Source organism: Oncorhynchus masou, chromosome 7 (assembly GCF_036934945.1).
Source record: "Oncorhynchus masou masou isolate Uvic2021 chromosome 7, UVic_Omas_1.1, whole genome shotgun sequence".
NCBI lineage: Eukaryota > Metazoa > Chordata > Actinopteri > Salmoniformes > Salmonidae > Oncorhynchus > Oncorhynchus masou.
The window spans coordinates 4,808,979-4,823,092 of NC_088218.1; the positions used below are offsets into that span (position 1 = coordinate 4,808,979).

General features: G+C 50.4%; 1 protein-coding gene across 1 annotated transcript in view; it reads right to left on the reverse strand.

Moving 5' to 3' along the window:
- Positions 1-549: 549 nt before the first annotated feature.
- LOC135543136 (E3 ubiquitin-protein ligase HECW2-like) overlaps positions 550-14,114 on the reverse strand; it is a 51,952-nt gene continuing 38,387 nt past the window's right edge. The window contains exons 18-31 of the mRNA XM_064970213.1: positions 13,572-13,680; positions 13,379-13,475; positions 12,428-12,511; positions 11,206-11,315; positions 10,329-10,449; positions 9,460-9,573; positions 9,119-9,271; positions 6,129-6,227; positions 4,890-5,019; positions 4,654-4,800; positions 4,105-4,219; positions 2,577-2,662; positions 2,100-2,212; positions 550-1,507 (exon numbers count right to left, since the gene is read on the reverse strand). Of these exons, the coding sequence (XP_064826285.1) occupies positions 1,396-1,507; positions 2,100-2,212; positions 2,577-2,662; positions 4,105-4,219; positions 4,654-4,800; positions 4,890-5,019; positions 6,129-6,227; positions 9,119-9,271; positions 9,460-9,573; positions 10,329-10,449; positions 11,206-11,315; positions 12,428-12,511; positions 13,379-13,475; positions 13,572-13,680 (1,590 nt within the window). The 3' untranslated portion in view covers positions 550-1,395. The remainder of the gene's footprint in view (positions 1,508-2,099; positions 2,213-2,576; positions 2,663-4,104; positions 4,220-4,653; positions 4,801-4,889; positions 5,020-6,128; positions 6,228-9,118; positions 9,272-9,459; positions 9,574-10,328; positions 10,450-11,205; positions 11,316-12,427; positions 12,512-13,378; positions 13,476-13,571; positions 13,681-14,114) is intronic.

Sequence of the window (14,114 nt, forward strand, 5' to 3'; positions counted from 1 at the left end):
TGAGGCAGCCGTTTAGATTTGACGAGTCATCGAGCGACGTACAAAAACCACACATTTAAGCGCATCATCGTGATATCAGTCAGTACATTCAAAAACATATCATTGTTTGTGGCCGTTACAAAATACATTTTGCAGAGAGATGAAAAGCCCGGAGAGAGATCCAAGTTCAGCTTCACCACACAAACACCACCGCATCACGATAGGCTACTTCAGTGTTCTGTTCTAGAACACACCTGTCAGAGTGTTCAACAAGCTCAGGTCACAAAGCTGCCTGGACCTTGATTGGTTGGTTCTCTTTCCCTGACAGGGCAGGAGGCGTGGCCACAGCAGCTGAAGAGCACCTGTCTTGTATTCCTTCATCTCTTCCTCTCTCCTCTCATCCCCTTCTCCAGGAGCAACACTGTCCTGTGATGTTGGCCTCAGCCTATCAGAGGAGAGATGTCCTGTGATGTTGGCCTCAGCCTATCAGAGGAGAGATGTCATGTGATGTCGGCCTCAGCCTATCAGAGGAGAGATGTCCTGTGATGTCGGCCTCAGCCTATCAGATGTCCTGTGATGTCGGCCTCAGCCTCTCAGAGGAGAGATGTCCTGTGATGTCGGCCTCAGCCTATCAGAGGAGAGATGTCATGTGATGTTGGCCTCAGCCTATCAGAGGAGAGATGTCCTGTGATGTCGGCCTCAGCCTATCAGAGGAGAGATGTCCTGTGATGTCGGCCTCAGCCTATCAGAGGAGAGATGTCCTGTGATGTCGGCCTCAGCCTATCAGAGGAGAGATGTCCTGTGATGTCGGCCTCAGCCTATCAGAGGAGAGATGTCCTGTGATGTCGGCCTCAGCCTCTCAGAGGAGAGATGTCATGTGATGTCGGCCTCAGCCTCTCAGAGAGATAAAGCAGCTTTGGTTTTGCTCTCCAGGAAAAGCTCGGCCACCACCTTCCTGACGTGACTCGACTGGAAATCCGTATTTTAAATAATAAAAAGTGATGAGCCAGTTGGAGTCTCACTCCGGGTCTTGGTTTTTGTTCCTTGATTGTGCGATTGGTTGGAGGCTTACGAGTCCATCTCTCCCAGTGGTTTATTGGAGCAACAAGGGTGTGAGTGATAGGGTGCTCTCCTTTGGTTTGTGTTGGCAGTGTGTCTAAGTGACCTTAACCGTCACAGGAAACCCTGGCGTTGTGCAGGGGTCATGACCTCTGATACACATCGGTCTATTCTCCTCTGTTCAGCTCACTTCAGGAAGGTGAGTGCGTATAAAGATACAACAAGGTGCCAGACGGACGAGACAGTCATCCCCTTGAACCACTTGGGTTCCTCTACCTCTGTGATACTACAGTTCAGAGGTCAGGGTCAAAGGTCGTAGGAGGAGTGGGGGTTAAAGGATAAAGGTGATAGGGGTCATCACTCCAGGCCGAAGGTGCTGGTCTCTTCCACGGCAGTGAGCATCTTCTCGTGCAGCATGGAGAAGGATGGATATGGAGGGAGGTCCAGCCGGTTGAAACAGGTGTGAGCCCTGGGGAGGAGACAACCGCAAACACAGTGAAAACAACAACAACAACAATATACTTCAGTCTGTATAATACCTTTTCATACATTATACTCAGATTGATAATATCCTACATGAGTTCCCTTGGCCTTACAAGTGAAGTGAGTTCCCTTGGCCTTACAAGTGAAGTTAGTTCCCTTGGCCTTACAAGTGAAGTGAGTTCCCTTGGCCTTACAAGTGAAGTGAGTTCCCTTGGCCTTACAAGTGAAGTGAGTTCCCTTGGCCTTACAAGTGAAGTTACTTACAAGTGAAGTGAGTTACCTTGGCCTTACAAGTGAAGTTAGTTCCCTTGGCCTTACAAGTGAAGTTAGTTCCTTGGCCTTACAAGTGAAGTTAGTTCCCTTGGCCCAAGTGAAGTTAGTTTGGCCTTACAAGTGAAGTTAGTTCCCTTGGCCTTACAAGTGAAGTTAGTTCCCTTGGCCTTACAAGTGAAGTTAGTTCCCTTGGCCTTACAAGTGAAGTTAGTTCCCTTGGCCTTACAAGTGAAGTTAGTTCCCTTGGCCTTACAAGTGAAGTTAGTTCCCTTGGCCTTACAAGTGAAGTCAGCACAGTAGTTTACCTGGGTAGAGAGGTAACTTTGCCCCATTTCTCCACACAGAACCTGCGGGGTCCGTTGCTGCCTCGGAGAGAGGCAAAACCCTCGTAGGGAATACTGGAGGTACCCGTCACAAACTAACAGAACAGAAAGAAGAAGGTCGCTGTTATTCACTGTGTGTGTGTTTGTCTATGTGTGTGTGAATGTGTGTTTGTCTATGTGTGTGTGAATGTGTGTTTGTTTGTGTGTGTGTTTGTTTGTATGTGTGTGTGTGTGTGTTTGTTTGTATAAGTGTGTGTGTTTGTTGGTATGTGTGTGTGTGTTTATTTGTATATGTGTGTGTGTGTGTTTGTTTGTATGTGTTTGTGTCTTTGTTTGTATGTGTGTGTTTGTACGTGTGTGTGTTTGTTTCTGTGTGTGTGTGTGTGTGTGTGTGTGTGTGTGTGTGTGTGTGTGTGTGTGTGTGTGTGTGTGTGTGTGTGTGTGTGTGTGCACCCCCACCTGTAGCAGCCTGAGTCTCTGCTCGTTGTTGAACCTCTCCACCGCCGCCCAGAACCAACGGATCACTATGTGGTTGTCATGGTAACCTGAGGGAGGCAGGAAAACAGACAGACAGACAGACATGAGTCACTCAGCAGCCTGGCCTTTCTCTCTGGTAGGCCTAGTTACTTCAGCTGTTCAACCAGTCAGCTAGCTAGGGTATACTGGTATATACTGGCCTTTCTCTCTGGTAGGCCTAGTTACTTCAGCTGTTCAACCAGTCAGCTAGCTAGCTAGGGTATACTGGTATATACTGGCCTTTCTCTCTGGTAGGCCTAGTTACTTCAGCTGTTCAACCAGACAGCTAGCTAGGGTATACTGTTATATACACTTCTTTCTGTAACAGCTCTTCCTAATTGGAAAGACATTTAAAAACATTTAATTCGACCTGTCTATCTGAATGGAACTATGGACTATCTTTACTGCTGCCTGAGACCCAGACAGCAGCTCAAAATGACATTATGAAAGGTGCAATACACAAAGTTATTGGCTGTGTCTTAATGGCACCTTATTCCCTATGTAGTGCACTACATTTGACAAGAGCTGTACCACTATATAGGGAATAGGGTGTCATTTGGGCTCCCTGTCTCCCCTCTCCTCCCTGTCTCTCCCCGTTCTTCCCCTTGTTCATACCTCCTCTGTAATCTGTTGCTCCTCCAGTCTCTCCCCGTCTCCCCGCTGTCTCTCCCCGTCTCCCCATTCTCCCCCCGTCTCCCCCATTCTCTTCCTCTCCCCCAGTCTCTCCCAGTCTCCCCGCTGTCTCCCCCATTCTCTCCCCGTCTCCCCCTGTCTCTCCCCGTCTCTACCCCCGCTGTCTCCCCCTGTCTCTCCCCGCTGTCTTCTCCCCGTCTCCCCGCTGTCTCTCCCCGTCTCCCCCATTCTCCCTCATTCTCTTCCTCTCCCCCTGTCTCTCCCAGTCTCCCCGCTGGACCCCATTCTCTCCCCGTCTGCCCCCTGTCTCTCCCCGTCTCCCCGCTGTCTCCCCGCTGTCTCCCCCTGTCTCTCCCCGTCTCCCCGCTGTCTCTCCCATTCCCTCTCCCCGTCTCCCCGCTGTCTCTCCCAGTCTCCCCGCTGTCTCCCCCATTCTCTCCCCCGTCTCCCCCGCTGCACTCTCCCCGCTGTCTCCCCCATTCTCTCCCCGTCTCCCCGCTGTCTCTCCCCGTCTCCCCGCTGTCTCCCCCATTCTCTCCCCGTCTCCCCGCTGTCTCCCCCCGTCTCCCCCTGTCTCTCCCCGCTGTCTCTCCCCCGTCTCCCCCATTCTCCCCATCTCCCCCATTCTCCCCTCTCCCCCCCTGTCTCTCCCCCGTCTCCCCGCTGTCTCCCCCCCGTCTCCCCCTGTCTCTCCCCGCTGTCTCCCCCTGTCTCTCCCCCCCCCTCTCCCCATTCTCTCCCCCGTCTCTCCCCGTCTCCCCCTGTCTCCCCCGTCTCCACCCCGTCTCCCCCTGTCTCTCCCCGTCTTCCTCCTCTCTTCCTCTCCCCCTGTTCATACCTCCTCTGTAATCTGTGTTGCTCCTCCAGTCCACCAGATCTATCTCAGCGGTGCCAGCTATCACCAGCTCCAGCTCCCTGGCATCGAACACTGACACCAGCCTGGAATCCACCACCTGCATGACACAGCACAGGGCATCCAGGCTACACACCATGACCACAACCTTTGTGGTCCTTTGCATCCCAGTTGGTAGAGGCTGGTGTTTGTAACGATGCTGGGTTAGATTCCCAGCACCTCCCATATGTAAACTGTATATATGCATGACTGTAAGTTGCTCTGGTTACAACAGTCTGTTAAATGGCATGTATTATTATTACAAACACAACTAAAACAAACTCAATCCCATTGTACAGCCTTCCTATCACATCCTATCACATACAGCCTTTAGCTACATCTTGCCCAATTTGAATTCAGTTGTTGTTGATGTCTGTGAGCAGGAAGTTGCCCCAGTGTGTATGATGATACTGCTGAGTCTACCTTTATCAGAATCTGTATCAGGAGATGTTTGAGGAGATCTTTTATTCAGAGAGTCCTTGTTCTAGATCGTACCTCATAGAAGCCCCGGACCAGACTCTCTGTCTGCTGAACCACTCCTCTCTCAATACGCCACTTCACCATGCGCTCAATGTACTCCTTCTTATTCTTCTCTGACACCGGGATGTTGGCCCCGCCCGGCTTCAGCTCTCTCTCTGTGATCTACACACACAGTACATACACATGAGCTTTATAACACACACACACACACACACACACACACACACACACACACACACACACACACACACCTGTCCGAACACCTCCTCATTGACAGTGAAGGTGAGGTCCAACATGTCCTCGATGTCGTTGTCCTTCATCCACTGGAGACTCTGATGGAACTCCTCATCCAGATACTCCAGATCACTCAGCTCACATGGGCTATAGAATAGTAGAGCAGAGTAGAATAGAGTAGAGTAGAATGGAATAGAATAGAGTGGAATAGAGTAGAGTAGAATAGAGTGGAATATAGTAGAATAAAGTAGAATGGAGTAGAATATAGTGGAGAGGAATAGAGTAGAGTAAAATAGAGTAGAGCAGAGTAGGGTAGAATATAATAGATTAGAATGGAGTGGAGTAGAATAGAGTAGAGTAAAATAAGAGTAGAGCAGAGTAGAGTAGAATATAGTATAATAGAGCAGAGTAGAGTAGAGTAGAATAGAGCAGAGTAGAATAGAATAGAGTAGAATGGAGTAGAGTAGAGTAAAATAGAGTAGAGTAGAATAGAGTAGAATAGAATATAGTAGAATAGAGTGGAGTAGAATAGAGTAGAATATAGTAGAATAGAGTAGAGTAAAATAATGTAGAATAGAGTAGAATCGAATATAGTAGAATAGAGTGGAGTAGAATAGAGTACAGTAGAATATAGTATAATAGAGTAGAATATAGTATAATAGAGTAGAGTAAAATAGTGTAGAGTAGAATAGAGTAGAATAGAATATAGTAAAATACAATGGAGTAGAATAGAGTAGAATATAGTATAATAGAGTAGAATATAGTAAAATAGTGTAGAGTAGAATATAGTATAATAGAGTAGAGCAGAATAGAGTAGAGTATAATATAGTAGAATAGAGTAGAGCAGAGCAGAATAGAGTATAGTAGAGTAGAGCAGAATAGAGTAGAGTTGAGTAGAATAGAGTAGAGTAGAATAGAGTAAAGTAGTGTAGAATGGATTTAGGCAGGAGGTCAGTTAACGCTACTAATCTACATAACCACATGTCTGGTACAGTCTTAAAATATCTGACAAAGACTCTCTAGTTATATAGTATAAAGCCCTATATTCAACACTGGACCTCAAAGCCTGTTCCACAGCTGTTTTCATTGTTCCCCTGTAATCAGGGAATGGGAATGATTTAGACCTGGGACACCAGGTGTGTGGAATTAACGATCATGTAGAACAGAAAACTAGCAGGCGCTGGACCTCGTAGGGTAAGAGTTGAATACCCCTGGTGTATTGCTAGAATTAGACAGTCCAGGTGGTGGATACGTACATGCGCAGCAGGCCCTTATAGAAGGGTCGAGTGAAGAAGGCATCCAGTAGGTATTGGTGGATGAGAGCCAGGCCCAGGATACGCCCGCTGAAACGGAACCTGTACATGGAAGGAGAGAGAGAGAAGATACTGAGATTACAAATGTTATTACCCAGGTCCCAGTATAGACAACAGATGGTATTACCCAGGTCCTTGTATAGACAACATGGTATTACCCAGGTCCTAGTATAGACAACAGATGTTATTACCCAGGTCCTAGTATAGACAACATGTTATTACCCAGGTCCTAGTCTAGACAACATGTTATTACCCAGGTCCTAGTATAGACAACATGTTATTACCCAGGTCCTAGTATAGACAACATGGTATTACCCAGGTCCTAGTATAGACAACATGTTATTACCCAGGTCCTAGTATAGATAACATGTTATTACCCAGGTCCTAGTATAGACAACATGTTATTACCCAGGTCCTAGTATAGACAACATGTTATTACCCAGGTCCTAGTATAGACAACATGTTATTACCCAGGTCCTAGTATAGACAACATGTTATTACCCAGGTCCTAGTATAGACAACATGGTATTACCCAGGTCCTAGTATAGACAACATGTTATTACCCAGGTCCTAGTATAGACAACATGTTATTACCCAGGTCCTAGTATAGACAACAGATGTTATTACCCAGGTCCTAGTATAGACAACATGTTATTACCCAGGTCCTAGTATAGACAACATGTTATTACCCAGGTCCTAGTATAGACAACAGATGTTATTACCCAGGTCCTAGTATAGACAACATGGTATTTCCCAGGTCCTAGTATAGACAACATGGTATTTCCCAGGTCCTAGTATAGACAACAGATGTTTTGGCTCGTCCCTTCAGTGCATGTCCATTAATCACCAGGGCTGGGCTCCATTCAAATTGAAGTCAGTCAATTCAGGAAATTAATTAGTTACAATTCTAAAATGGAAAAACTTTTGATACAAAAACTTGAAAGTAATTGAAAATAGATTTCATTTTTTCCATTACTAAATAGGAATTTCAGTTTGTTTCCAGAATTGACTGACTTCAATTTGAATTGACCCCAACCCTGCTTATCAGCCCACAGACCACAGACCACTCTGACCCCAAACCCTGCTTATCAGCCAACAGACCACAGACCACTCTGACCCCAACCCTGCTTATCAGCCAACAGACCACAGACCACTCTGACCCCAAACCCTGCTTATCAGCCCACAGACCACTCTGACCCCAAACCCTGCTTATCAGCCAACAGACCACAGACCACTCTGACCCCAAACCCTGCTTATCAGCCAACAGACCACAGACCACTCTGACCCCAAACCCTGCTTATCAGCCAACAGACCACAGACCACTCTGACCCCAACCCTGCTTATCAGCCAACAGACCACAGACCACTCTGACCCCAACCCTGCTTATCAGCCAACAGACCACAGACCACTCTGACCCCAACCCTGCTTATCAGCCAACAGACCACAGACCACTCTGACCCCAAACCCTGCTTATCAGCCCACAGACCACAGACCACTCTGACCCCAACCCTGCTTATCAGCCCACAGACCACAGACCACTCTGACCCCAACCCTGCTTATCAGCCCACAGACCACTCTGACCCCAAACCCTGCTTATCAGCCAACAGACCACAGACCACTCTGACCCCAAACCCTGCTTATCAGCCAACAGACCACAGACCACTCTGACCTGGTTGAACCCTGCTTATCAGCCCACAGACCACAGACCACTCTGACCCCAAACCCTGCTTATCAGCCAACAGACCACAGACCACTCTGACCCCAACCCTGCTTATCAGCCCACAGACCACTCTGACCCCAAACCCTGCTTATCAGCCCACAGACCACAGACCACTCTGACCCCAAACCCTGCTTATCAGCCCACAGACCACAGACCACTCTGACCCCAAACCCTGCTTATCAGCCCACAGACCACAGACCACTCTGACCCCAAACCCTGCTTATCAGCCAACAGACCACAGACCACTCTGACCCCAAACCCTGCTTATCAGCCCACAGACCACTCTGACCCCAAACCCTGCTTATCAGCCAACAGACCACAGACCACTCTGACCCCAACCCTGCTTATCAGCCCACAGACCACAGACCACTATGACCCCAAACCCTGCTTATCAGCCCACAGACCACAGACCACTCTGACCCCAAACCCTGCTTATCAGCCAACAGACCACAGACCACTCTGACCCCAACCCTGCTTATCAGCCAACAGACCACAGACCACTCCGACCCCAACCCTGCTTATCAGCCAACAGACCACAGACCACTCTGACCCCAACCCTGCCTATCAGCCAACAGACCACAGACCACTCTGACCCCAACCCTGCTTATCAGCCAACAGACCACAGACCACTCTGACCCCAACCCTGCTTATCAGCCAACAGACCACAGACCACTCTGACCCCATCCCTGCTTATCAGCCAACAGACCACAGACCACTCTGACCCCAACCCTGCTTATCAGCCAACAGACCACAGACCACTCTGACCCCAACCCTGCTTATCAGCCAACAGACCACAGACCACTCTGACCCCAAACCCTGCTTATCAGCCAACAGACCACAGACCACTCTGACCCCATCCCTGCTTATCAGCCAACAGACCACAGACCACTCTGACCCCAACCCTGCTTATCAGCCAACAGACCACAGACCACTCTGACACCAACCCTGCTTATCAGCCAACAGACCACAGACCACTCTGACCCCAACCCTGCTTATCAGCCAACAGACAACAGACCACTCTGACCCCAACCCTGCTTATCAGCCAACAGACCACTCTGACCCCAACCCTGCTTATCAGCCAACAGACCACAGACCACTCTGACCCCAACCCTGCTTATCAGCCAACAGACCACAGACCACTCCGACCCCAACCCTGCTTATCAGCCAACAGACCACTCTGACCCCAACCCCTCCCAGTCTTCAGTTCACTCACCACTCGTGATGGTTGTCTACGAAGGCAGACATGGGGCTGATCTGAACGGTGTAGGTGTCGTTGGCGGAGTACTCAAACAGGCCGTAGTACGGGTTGAACAGCTCTCTGGACACCAGGAAGAAAAACTCTCTGGACGGGCCGCTATAGTCCAACCTGCAACACATACAGGGAGATACATTATCACACAGGAACGGCGTAGATAGAAATAGAACATCATAGAGCAGACAAAGTGCATTTCTAACTGAAATATTCCTCAAATGTTTCATTCTATTGAACCCAGGATCACCCCCCCCCCCCTGGGCTTCTGGAAGAGTAGAGGACAGGCAGTCTGTCTGACTCACCCCTCCTCTCCCAGGAAGCTGACATAGAGCTTGCTCCTCTGCAGGTCTTTCCGAGAGTAACACATGACCTGGTTGAAGGCATCCTCCAGGAGATGATCTCTACGGATGATCAACCTGGGGGTTGGGGGAGGAAGAGACACACACAGGGGGGAACTGGTAAGGGCAGGAGGGCGTGGATGGAGGGTATGTGGGTGGACCACAGAACTAGAATGAGATTCTATTTCTTTGGCCGGAACGCCAAAGCATTTAGCTAGATCAATAACGCATTCATTCTTTCGTATTACAGTACTCATCCATGAATATGAATCTATATTACAGTATGAATATGAATCTATATTACTGGGTCTACATACTTAAACTGCCCTGGACCCTGGCCGTAGCCCTGGGTCTACATACTTAAACTGCCCTGGACCCTGGCCGTAGCCCTGGGTCTACATACTTTAACTTCCCTGGGCCCTGGCCGCAGCCCTGGGTCTACATACTTTAACTTCCCTGGGCCCTGGCCGTAGCCCTGGGTCTACATACTTAAACTGCCCTGGACCCTGGCCGTAGCCCTGGGTCTACATACTTTAACTTCCCTGGGCCCTGGCCGTAGCCCTGGGTCTACATACTTTAACTTCCCTGGGCCCTGGCCGTAGCCCTGGGTCTACATACTTAAACTGCCCTGGACCCTGGCCGTAGCCCTGGGTCTACATACTTTAACTTCCCTGGGCCCTGGCCGTAGCCCTGGGTCTACATACTTTAACTTCCCTGGGCCCTGGCCGTAGCCCTGGGTCTACATACTTAAACTTCCCTGGGCCCTGGCCGTAGCCCTGGGTCTACATACTTAAACTTCCCTGGACCCTGGCCGTAGCCCTGTGTCTACATACTTTAACTTCCCTGGACCCTGGCCGTAGCCCTTGGTCTCCAGTTTGCGGTAGAAGTTTCGCAGTTTGGCTTCAAAGTCTCGCTTGTAGGGGGCAGGGGCACGGGCATTAGCTCGCTGTGTTCCTGGGGGAATACAATTTGACAGAGAACGAGGGATGAGTGTGTGCTCCCTACAAACAGAGAGAGAGAGAGAGACAGAGACAAAGACAGAGAGAGAGAGAACCACCCAGAGACAGTGAGAGAGAGAGAGAGAGAGAGAGAGAGAGAGAGAGAGAGAGAGAACCACCCACAGAGAGAGAGAGAGAGAGAGACAGAGAGAGACAGAGAGAGAGAGAGACAGAGAGAGAGAGAGACAGAGAGAGAGAGAGAGAGACAGAGAGAGACAGAGAGAGACAGAGAGAGACAGACAGAGTTAGAGATGGAGGAGACAAGAAAAGAGCTCCCTCTATACCTGTGTGAGTGTGTGAGTTTGTGTGTGTGTGTCTGTGTGTGAGTGTGTGTGTGAGTGTGTGAGTTTGTGTGTGTGTTTGTGTGTGTGTGTGTGTGTGATGGTGTGTGTGTGTGTGTGTGTGTGTGTGAGTGTGTGAGTTTGTGTGTGTGTGTGTGTGTGTGAGTGTGTGAGTTTGTGGTGTGTGTGTGTGTGAGGTGTGTGTGTGAGTGTGTGTGTGTGTGTGTGTGTGTGTGTGTGTGTGTGTGTGTGTGTGTGTGTGTGTGTGTGTGTGTGTGTGTGTGTGTGTGTGTGTGTGTGTGTGTGAGTGAGTGTGTGAGTTTGTGTGTGTGTGTGTGTGTGTGTGTGTGTGTGTGTCTGTGTGAGAAAAGGAGAGAGAAATAGAGAAAGACAGAATGGTAACAGAGAGAGGTGTAGAGAAGCCTTCTCACCAGGTGAGTTCTGTGGGGAGGACACGGGGGAGCTTCGTGGGGACTGGCAGTAGCTGGGGTGCAGTAAGGCGTGAGGCGGAACATATGACATCACTTCCTCCTCAAACAGGCTGTCAGAGAGAACCAAGAGAGAGGAGACAATGTCACTGAGAGCTACAGAGACCCAAAGTAACAAAACTGGGTTTGAACTAAAGTCTAGGTATTGGCTCGGGGAGCTAACACTATTCATCAGGTCTCAAGCACAAAGCTTCTCATACACTGATAGTCGTGAGAGGCAGGTACAGATGTAGGATCTTCATTTGATCACCCTGTTGCAGGAGAACTTTCCTGCAGTGCAGAAAATGTAAAACATGTCGTGTATTTGAGGCTTCTGAAGTTTGTAATTTCCACTTAGAAATGTCACATTCCCCTGGACACATTTCCATTCATTATTATCCATTATCACCTGTTGCTGCAGGATTATTTTCCTTCTGTAGCAAACTGGCTGAAATGAAGGTCCTACATCTGAATAAGGCAGGTATGAGGCAGGTACAGGTATGAGGCAGGTACATGTATGAGGCAGGTACAGGTATGAGGCAGGTATGAGGCAGGTACAGGTATGAGGCAGGTACAGGTATGAGGCAGGTATGAGGCAGGTACAGGTATGAGGCAGGTACAGGTATGAGGCAGGTATGAGGCAGGTACAGGTATGAGGCAGGTATGAGGCAGGTACAGGTATGAGGCAGGTATGAGGCAGGTATGAGGCAGGTACAGGTATGAGGCAGGTATGAGGCAGGTACAGGTATGAGGCAGGTACAGGTATGAGGCAGGTACAGGTATGAGGCAGGTACAGGTATGAGGCAGGTATGAGGCAGGTACAGGTATGAGGCAGGTATGAGGCAGGTACAGGTATGAGGCAGGTACAGGTATGAGGCAGGTACAGGTATGAGGCAGGTACATGTATGAGGCAGGTACAGGTATGAGGCAGGTACAGGTATGAGACAGGTACAGGTATGAGGCAGGTATGAGGCAGGTACAGGTATGAGGCAGGTACAGGTATGAGGCAGGTACATGTATGAGGCAGGTACAGGTATGAGGCAGGTACAGGTATGAGGCAGGTACAGGTATGAAGCAGGTACAGGTATGAGGCAGGTACAGGTATGAGGCAGGTACAGGTATGAGACAGGTACAGGTATGAGGCAGGTACAGGTATGAGACAGGTACAGGTATGACAGTAGCTCACCTGAGGAGGATGACCAGGTCTGCATCACCAGACAGCCTGGCCAGACCAGAGGCCCCTTCATTACGGATCAACTGCACCTTCTCCCTGTGGTGGAGAACAACAGAATGATCCTTAACTACTCCTTGGAGGTATAGTGAGTGAGTTGACAACAGTAGTGAATTTAGTAGTGAGGGTTTGAGGGACTGTTCTGAGTGAAGTGAGGAGGGAGGGGGAGGGGGAGGAAGGAGGGAGGGGGAGGAGGGGGGGAGGGGGAGGGGGAGGAGGGAGGGGGGGGGGAGGAAGGAGGGATGGGGAGGGAGGGAGGGAGGGAGGGAGGGAGGGAGGGAGGGAGGGAGGGAGGGAGGGAGGGAGGGAGGGAGGGAGGGAGGGAGGGAGGGAGGGAGGGAGGGAGGGGAAGGAAGAAAGGGTGGAGGGAGGGAGGGAGGGAGGGAGGGAGGGAGGGAGGGAGGGAGGGAGGGAGGGAGGGAGGGAGGGAGGGAGGGAGGGAGGGAGGGAGGGAGGGAGGGAGGGAGGGAAGGAAGATCACAGGGTGGAGGGAGGGAGGGAGGGAGGGAGGGAGGGAGGGAGGGAGGGAGGGGAAGGAAGAAGAAGAAAGGGTGGAGGGAGGGAGGGAGGGAGGGAGGGAGGGAGGGAGGGAGGGAGGGAGGGAGGGAGGGAGGGAGAGGGAAGGAAGAAAGGGTGGAGGGAGGGAGGGAGGGAGGGAGGGAGGGAGGGAGGGAGGGAGGGAGGGAGGGGGAAGGAAGAAAGGGTGGAGGGAGGGAGGGAGGGAGGGAGGGAGGGAGGGAGGGAGGGAGGGGAAGGAAGAAAGGGTGGAGGGAGGGAGGGAGGGAGGGAGGGAGGGAGGGAGGGAGGGAGGGAGGGAGGGAGGGAGGGAGGGAGGGAGGGAGGGAGGGAGGGAGGGAGGGAGGGAGGGAGAGGAAGGAAGAAATGGTGGAGGAAGAGGCTGCTGACCTGAGCCAGTGGTTCCTGATAAACTCTGTCTGTCTCTCCTGCAGGATCTCAAAGATATTGGGTTGTCGTAGAAACGCCACAATCTTGTCGTTGTAAGCTGAAGAGAAGGAGTCGAGGACAGAATGAGCTATGTGTGTGTTTGTGTGTGTGTGTGTGTGTGTGTGTGTGTGTGTGTGTGTGTGTGTCCACTCACCCACTGGCACTACGTCTTGGTACTGGGTGCGGCTGACCGGGGTGAAGGTGCTGGATGGGCGGGGCATTACAGGGGGTCCTCCTCCAGAATGACGAGGGTGGTCACCCACCTGGAGCACAGAGAGGTGGTTGAGTTGACTGACGAGTGTGTGTGTGTGGCTCACCATGTCTTGTGTGTGTGTGTCTAACCATGATGTGTGTGTGTGTGTATGTGTGTCTCACAATGATTTGTGTGTGTTTGTGTGTGTGTGTCTCACTATGATGTGTGTGTGTGTCACCATGATGTGTGTGTGTGTCTCACCATGATGTGTGTGTGTCTCACCATGATGTGTGTGTGTGTGTGTGTCACCATGATGTGTGTGTGTGTCTCACCATGATGTGTGTGTGTGTGTCTCACCATGATGTGTGTGTGTCTCACCATGATGTGTGTGTGTGTGTGTCACCATGATGTGTGTGTGTGTGTGTGTCTCACCATGATGTGTGTGTGTGTCTCACCATGATGTGTGTGTGTGTGTGTGTCTCACCATGATGTGTGTGTGTGTCA